The sequence below is a fragment of the Pithys albifrons genome, chromosome 2, assembly GCF_047495875.1.
Source record: "Pithys albifrons albifrons isolate INPA30051 chromosome 2, PitAlb_v1, whole genome shotgun sequence".
Lineage (NCBI taxonomy): Eukaryota > Metazoa > Chordata > Aves > Passeriformes > Thamnophilidae > Pithys > Pithys albifrons.
Window position 1 is genome coordinate 12,549,295 of NC_092459.1, and position 8,190 is coordinate 12,557,484.

Below are 8,190 nucleotides of genomic sequence, written 5' to 3' on the forward strand. Positions count from 1 at the left end.
CTCAGCAGATAAGATGGATTAAGAGAGCAGTTCTAGAGGCTAAGAGCTGGGATGTGGAAGGGAGGATGGGAGTTAAAGGATGCTTGCACCTAAGAAGTCATTTGGATTGGCTATTTGCCTTAGGTGGGAGAGAATTTGGGACAAATGCTAGTGGAAGGATTCAGGTACAGAAAGGTTTAGAGATTGTTTGAATTATCTTGCTTGATGAAGGTATGTAAGGCAGGACATGCTAATGGGTTGGGGAAGAGAACATTAGGTCTGAAACAGAGTACGTGTCCCTGGAGTGAGCAATTTGAGGTGTGAGGGGGTAATACTGAGGAAGGCCTTCAACTGGGGGAGCTGGGGACTCATTTCCATGCCAGGAGATGTATAGGTGGTGTCCCCAAGGAGCGGTTTCCCTTCATCACCCACAGCTGCCCAGCCCCTAGATATCACCACTGCTCCCTGCTCTCAGCAGGACAGGGCTCCACTATCAGACACACTCCTTCACCAGAAGACAGGGCAAACAAGGTGCCAGGAGAAAGCATAAAGCCTATCCAACAGCTCTGTGTCCCTCCAGTCACTGGTCCTGTGGGGTGGATGTCACAGGCCCATCACTTGCCCTGGAAAAAAGTCCCAAGGACCTGCAGGTGGGTATTGGGCAGCATGAGGTGCCCATGGATGGGTCACGGCTCATGCTGCTGCATTTCACCTGGGTAAGGGGCTGCTTAGCACAAAAGGGAATAAATAAGGACAACTACTCTAGCCCAGTAAACACTTGGGAACTTACTTTGAATGTATGTAAAGGTATTTGTGTGCCAGTGCTCCCCTCCCCTTCAAACTGACATAACTCCTAGTTTCAATGGATTTCTCCGGTAAGGACCAGACCCATACATTCAGTGGTTACACCAACGAAATTCAGACTTACATAGATGGCACTTACTTTTGGAAAAAATTAATATCTACACACTAGGTATTGATTAATACACTGATTAATGATTAAGACACTGGTTAGAGCTTAATACCTCTTTAAACTAAGATTTATGAAACCATGCAGTTATTGTAGGGGTGAGATATGCTGTTTTGAAAAATAACCTAGTGATATGTTCATTCAGCTCCATATTTTTGCCATAAATCAATTGGATATTATACTATTTTTACTGAAACTTTCTCTACACTTACTTTCAAAGAGTTAAAGTTTTTATTTAGAAACACTCAATTTAACTCTTCTATAAACTTCCCTTCCTTTAATAGTAAAGATACCATGAGCTAACTTCCAGTTTTAAAAATTACTTGATTATAAATCCTTCCTGAAACATTCCTGCTATATAAATCATTCTGTAATTAAAAGCTAGAACAAATATTTTTAAATTTGCTCCTTAAAATACATTGATTTGTTCTGAATCTCTGCTCGAAATATAGCTTCATGTCCCACTGAAAATTACACTTTTTCTGGAAAGAGGAACAGAGACCTATCCAAAAAGTTGGCCCCAAATTACATTTTACAAAAACAAAGCCATTTATTCACTCTAATATTTTGCAAACCGTATATGCTGGTATTTTCAGTATCTCTAGGCTGAAACTGCTTGTTACATTTTGCTGTAAGCCTGAATCTAATACAAGGGAGAGGCTGCTTCAATTATTTTACGGAGCATTTCCCGTAGCTGCAAAGGCATTGAAGGGAGCCTAGAAGACACAATCTGTGTGATGCTGCTCTTTATTGTCACAGGTACAGAGTTCTGATGTGGCAATGCTGAACATTCAGGTCATCGAACATTTACCGATCAGGAAGGACTTTTCAGTCTCTGAAATGGTTACAAGTGGCTTTTGTCAGAACACACTCAATATAAGCAGTCTGATCTCAATGGAGTCCTACTATTTTATTTTGGATAATAATGGCAAAGTCTTACCAACTGTTGATGGGATGCCATGGGGTTAATTTATGTTCATGTTGGAAAAGCAAAGCAGTGCTCCCTCCAAACTCTGACAGAACTTTGAGTCTCTTCAATAGTTGATTGTCAGGTTGTCCCTATCTGTAGCTTAAGGATGACAACAGTTCACAGTTTATTTGCAGCTTTGAAGCCTGGTCCTATAGTGTTTCTCTTCTGACAGGAGATGAATAAAGGTGTCACTGTGGGAGACTTTTAGCCGGCTGCTATAAAAAGGACCCTCTTTTCTTTCCCTTGAAAGATCCTCTAGTTCACTTTTGGAGCCTGCAGCTTTCCCTTCGGCTGAGTTTAGCTCCATCAGCTCCAGTTCATGCTTGGCAGCTGTTTCTAAAACTCTCTGTTTGTTATAATATCTGACAAAGTTGTTAATGATGGGATGGATGGGAAGGGCAATGGCTATCACTCCACAAAGAAAACTGATGGCAGCATTCAGCTTTCCTAGTGTTGTTTTAGGGTATATGTCCCCATATCCAACTGTGGTCATGGTAATGATTGCCCACCAAAATGACTGAGGGATGCTTTTAAATAAAGTTTCGGGATGACTTTGCTCCATGGTATAACCTAGGGCAGAAAAGACAAAGATTCCAACAGCTAAGTACATGAGAAGCAGCCCGAGTTCCTTAAAACTGCGTTTCAGAGCATAGGTTAGGGTCTGGAGCCCTGAAGAGTGCCGTGCAAGCTTGAAAATCCTTGCAATCCTCATGATGCGCAGTGCCTGAACAGCCTGCTGGACATTGCTCAGCTCCATCAGCTTGGCTCCCAGGTGGGTCAAAGTCAGGCTGACATAGAAAGGAAGTATTGCTAGCACATCGACAATGTTCATGAAAGAAAGGGCAAAGTGGAATTTGTTGGGAGAGGAAATCAGCCTCAGCACATACTCCATGGTAAACCAGCCTATACAGGCTGTCTCTATGCTATCCAGGGTTGGGTGTTCCATACGGTTCCCCTCTGCATCTACGACCTGCAAGTCTGGGATGGTCCCCACACACATCACAACAGAGGAGATCAAAATAAATAGAAAGGACAGAACAGCAATCACTCTAGCTGGATAGGATGATTCTGGCTTCTCCAGAAATTTCCAGATGCATTTTTGGCACCTTTTCCAGCGGCTTTCTGAGGCATCTACTCCCAAGTCATCCAGAATGAGTTGCACCCTTCTGGCTATTTCTTCCAGTTCCTCCTTTTTTTCACTTAGATGAGTTTTGCAGCAGTCATCCAAAAATTTCAGATCCACTTTCCAAAATTCCATTTCATTCTTGAAACATATGGGGCATATTCCTTTCTTCATGTGAATTTCCCCAAAGTAATACACCTCAATAATGCATTTGAAAGCATCTGGGTCTCTGTCAAAGTAAAACTCTCTGTTTCCAGGATCATAATCATCACAGAGGGAAAATATGCTATCATATCCCCCCGATAAACAATTGAGCAGCTCTGCCAGCCGTGTTTCTGGGTATTGATTCAGATTATCTCCGTAGAACACCTGCCTCACTCCACCAACATTGACTACAATCTCCATTTCTTCACTTTTTTCTGATCCATCAGTGTCCGCATCTGGAAAGCTAAAGTCACCTGCCATTTTAATTGTATTGGATTTTGTTTGATTTTTAGCCCGTTGTTTGGTTTCACAGCTTTGTGGTTTTAATCTCTCATGAAAGCAAACAAGCACCGAGGCAGCTCTACTACGAATGTCATCAAACTGACCTGGAGTTGTGGTGGGAAAGGTTACAGATAGAAACCTGTGGTCGGGAGAGCCTTGTGAGGTATGCAACAAGCTGCAGGGAAAAGACAAGTCATCGGGCTGCTGTGCCTGCAAGCAAGATGTTAGACAGCTCCAGGAGACTGGAAAGAGAAGAAACCATTTAGTAAAACTCACCACTCTGTTCAGTGCTCGAGAGTCTTTTCAGGTCCCATGCTTTCTCTAAAAGTGATATCTATTCACAGCTTGGAAGTCATGGCAGAGAAATAAATCCTGAGCTCTGATTAATGCAACGTGGAGTGAGTGACAGTTCTCAGAGAGACAGTCGGTGTGGTGAGCCCACGGAAACTGCCGCAGCTTCTCCCTTCGATTCCACAGACTTCCCTAGAAAGCTGCTTTGGAATTTTGTTTCTCTTGCCGTTTTCTGTTTACTTTAAGGTCTTCCAGAGTTCGTCTGCTGACTCCTGCACATACTCGGTCGATGCAAGCACGCAGAGGAGAAACTTGTGCTTGTTTTCCCTTCGCTGTTTCTCAGCACAATAGGGAGCCTGGGCTGTCAGGAGTCCTTTCCAAACTCTACCCTCTCCTGGTGAAAACCAGCAAAGCACCAGCGGCACAGAAAGCACATCTCAGGTATTTATATGCCTGCCAAGCGGTATGATAATGGGTTTCTGTACTGCCAGGAACTTCAACGAGTTTTAAAAACATTTTTTTAAAACCAAATGCAAAGCATAATCGTGTATAAACTCATTCAGAGCTGCAGAAGCACACACGAACATTTTCTCCCGTTGGCATAAACCAGAAGTAATACTGTGTTTTGGGAATAAATGTATGGCATAAATCTTGCTCTCAGTGGGACTGGAGAAACTCTAGAGTACTTCCGTCCTGTTCCAGGATATAGAGTTATTGTAGATTCGTACTGGTGTCATTGAGAAAGCAGCAGAGACCATACATTTTTTGTTGCAGTTGTGAAGCAAAACTTCCCCTGCACTCTGTGCACATTTCCCAAAGCTCTGGGTCCAGAGTTTTAGCCATGTTTACTTGATCTGTAATCAAATGAGCCTGAGAAAGGTGGAAGGTTTGGGTAATTTATGTCTATGATGATTTCTTGGTGAATGCTACTTACCAGAAGTAGTCCTTTGTACTACATCCAGCACTGAAGAAGTAAAAGTAGAATAACAAGCATTTCTTTTTTACTTCATTTTCTCCAGATTTCAGGATTTGATGGACATTTGTTCCCCAGACCTGTTGCAGCCCGATTCAGGTGGGCCTGAGTGACCACCCCACAAGTTTCGTTTTCACCTTAAAAGGACATGTTTCCAGCCTCAACCAATTGGAGTCAGACCACCGCACCTGGGGCGGGATCACTTGAGGTCATATATACCTGTGTTTTTGAATAAACTTGGGATTTGCTTTACATCACATTGGTGTGTGCAGTCCTCACTAGCGCATGGCGGCAACACCAGACCCTTACATGCATGCTCTTAAATTCTTAAATCTGACTCTACAGTTCATTTTAGTGGGTTCAGCAAAACTTACAGTTCATAAGTTAACTGTGTCTGGCCACACCAGAATGACCTTTTTCAATTTACTGGTTTCTGAAAAGATTCTCAGTGGAAGGGAGTAGTGACTGGCAAACCTAACAGACAGTTTACTTCTCTAGACTTATGTCCATCCTGGGAGAAAGCTGAGATCTGTGATGTGCCCACTGTCCTCGTTCTGTGTCACACAGTGAGGGGACCCTGATGACTATACTGTGCTCCTGTTCCCCTCTCTTGCCAATGGGCTGTTAGTACAAGATTGTGCACCACACCTCATCTTGACAGGGAGTATGCATGTAGCATCACCTACTCAGGAGAGGGTAATATTAGGTCCCAGGAAAAGAGTAATGTCTTTTAGTCCACACCTGAGCCACACTGTGAATCTCTGGAGGACAGTGTCACCTTCATGTGCACCTGAGGGTGCCACATAGTGTGGATGTAATAAAAGATGACCCTTGTTCTTTTTTTCCACACTCATAGAAGTTTACTGAGATTTGCAAACTTTTTGGGACAAAAGCAATATCTTGGAGACCTGGAGAAAACCTGTTTTGTGGGTTCATCAATAAACAAATAACCACCTGGGGCTTTCCTGCTTTCTAACATGAATGGCTTAACTTGATTTTATCAACAGAAATTTTAAGATACCAATAACAATGACATGTTGAACAGGGAAAAATACAGATGGAAGTACTGAATGCCTGATCTTACAAAACAAAACTAAGCTCTGGGAAAGTTTAGGCTAAAATTTTGTCAGGCTGCATCAGCGTAGGAAAACAGATTCTTTAGATTTAAATCCTCAGATTTAACCATCTCAGATCCTACTCTCTTTGATCAATGATTCATTCCAGAGACCTTTTGGTTTTTCTCTAGGTAATGATAAATAAATCAATGTAGGGTCCAGCATGACCAATACAGAAGTACCACCTTTGTTTCCAAAAAGGCTTTTCTCCCCCCACATCATTATACAGAACAAACACCCACAAAATAGGCACACAGGATTAGTATGTACATTGTTCAGTTTGAAAGGCAAAATCACCTCCTCTCGAATGATAAATCTCAGCACATTCTCAAAAGGTTGGAAAGAAACTATTTTTAAAATGCCAGATCAGTCCTTATAAAGACTTTCCTTAGTGCAACTGCTAAAATCCTTGTTCTTTATTCTCCCTCGTCTTGCACCTTTTCAGAGTTCTTTACACCTTTCAGTGTGCCTGTGAAATGTTAGAGATTTGGTAGCATTTTAAATCCACTTGGGCAAATGTAAATGATCCAAAGAACAGTCAGGGAAAATCATAATTGAATTAAAACCTTGGGTTTGTATCTGAAAAGCACGATACAGGCTTACTTGACAAATGTTTTCAATCAGACTTATTGCAGACCAGCAAATAACAGGAGCAGAATGAATAATTTGCAGCAAATAATTTATTTTACTAATTCATTTTTCATCCATGAAAAGGGAGCTTCTCTAATCAATAGATAATTGTTGCCCTGCAATTCATTTATGACCAGTTTGCTGCAATTATTAGGGCTTCTAAATTCAAGTTCTGTTGATTTACCTGGACAGAGCAAACAGGTCAAGCTGTGCCGAGTGTCTGCTGGAAGCAATGTGTGCTGGCAATTGAATTCCTACAGACTCAACAAGAAACACAGAGGGGATTTTTTTTCTGTGTTGGTGCTTTGGCTCCGAGAACAACATGTGCATTTGACCTGACAGATGTGTTAAGTTTTGGATGTGGTTCAGACAGACTCCTTCAGGGAGGAGAAGGAGGAGGCTCAGCTGGACATCAAGCCCTGCAGCCTGAGGAAAGGACCTCCCCAAATGATTTCAGCCCCAGCAGGGATGCCCAGCAGCTTCCAGGGATGCTTGAACCCCAACAGGGCTCAGTCCACAAGGTATAGATGGAGCTTGAATATGGCTCCCCAGTGGCACTGGGCTCGACATGAGAGGTATAGGTGGCACAGAGCACCCACAGTCCAGCACCTGGGGACCTGTAGCAACTGGGGTGCTCAGAGGATGCTGGTACTGAAAGTTTGGCTCCCTCGTTGTCCACTTTTGGGGAAAGAACATTCTTCCCTGGGTGGCTTTGTGCCAGTCTGGGAAGAGAGGTTGTGCTCTTGAGCTGTAGTCTGGCTCATACTGCACTCCTGAATCCCGGTCAGCACCTCTGTCCTCCTGACTGATGCATCCAGCTGCTCCCCACACAGCTATGGGCAGTAGTGGTGCCTGAAGGGTTGTGAATGGGTTGGGAGCCAAACCTAGGGAAATAAGGTTTGATTCCACATAGATGCAGTCAGACCCTGCCTGCACTGAGCACAGCCCTGCCTGCAGTGCCTGGGACCATCTGACCTATTCCCTCCTTTCAAAATCAACGAAGTGTTTAGTGCTGTGTCTAAACTGGCAAGCTCAAGAGAGTTTAGGGACCTGATTATGGCTGTCCCAGCAAGAAACAGTTAGAGCATGTCTGGCATGGATCCAGCCAAGAGTGAGCACCTAACGAGGACATTTCCCAGCAATCACATGGCCATCAGAGGCCATTCCCAACAGGCTATTTGCAAGCAGCACCAGTAGTGGAGATTAAAAGGACTTCTTAAACTAGATGAAGATCAGTTGTTGTTTGACCTGAGTGCCCAGAGGTATCATTGGGCACTTGTAATTCTGGTCGTACTCAGTATAAGCCTCCCCACACACTTCTTCTGCCATCATATTTGGTTTTTAAATTGCACTAACAATACTGAGGCTGTGATGGATCCAGCAAAAGATCTCAGCATGTAACACAATTTATTTTCAGGTAGCAGACTATGGATAGCTTTTCAAGACAAAACCATGTGATCAAAATCTAATATTTAAAAGTCAATCAGAGACCTAAAGGAGGGTGGGGAATGGGAATATCTTATTCCTTCTGCTTTCCTCAGGGCATTGTGGGGATAAAGCTTTCAGTTAGCTGCATGGACACTGCTTCATCAGCTATTAGCACAAGGCTCTGTGTGGAAAAACAGCATGTAATTACTTCATGCCAATCACAGG

At 43.2% G+C, this 8,190-nt stretch overlaps 1 protein-coding gene across 1 annotated transcript; it reads right to left on the reverse strand.

Annotated features, from left to right (window-relative positions):
- Nucleotides 1–1,474: 1,474 nt before the first annotated feature.
- On the reverse strand, nt 1,475–4,191 carry KCNF1 (potassium voltage-gated channel modifier subfamily F member 1). Its single transcript, XM_071547803.1, has 2 exons — nt 3,805–4,191; nt 1,475–3,703 (listed from the first exon to the last, which is right to left on the reverse strand). The coding sequence occupies exon 2, from the start codon at nt 3,505–3,507 to the stop codon at nt 2,044–2,046; it is 1,464 nt and encodes a 487-aa protein (XP_071403904.1). The 5' UTR covers nt 3,508–3,703; nt 3,805–4,191; the 3' UTR covers nt 1,475–2,043.
- Nucleotides 4,192–8,190: the final 3,999 nt, after the last annotated feature.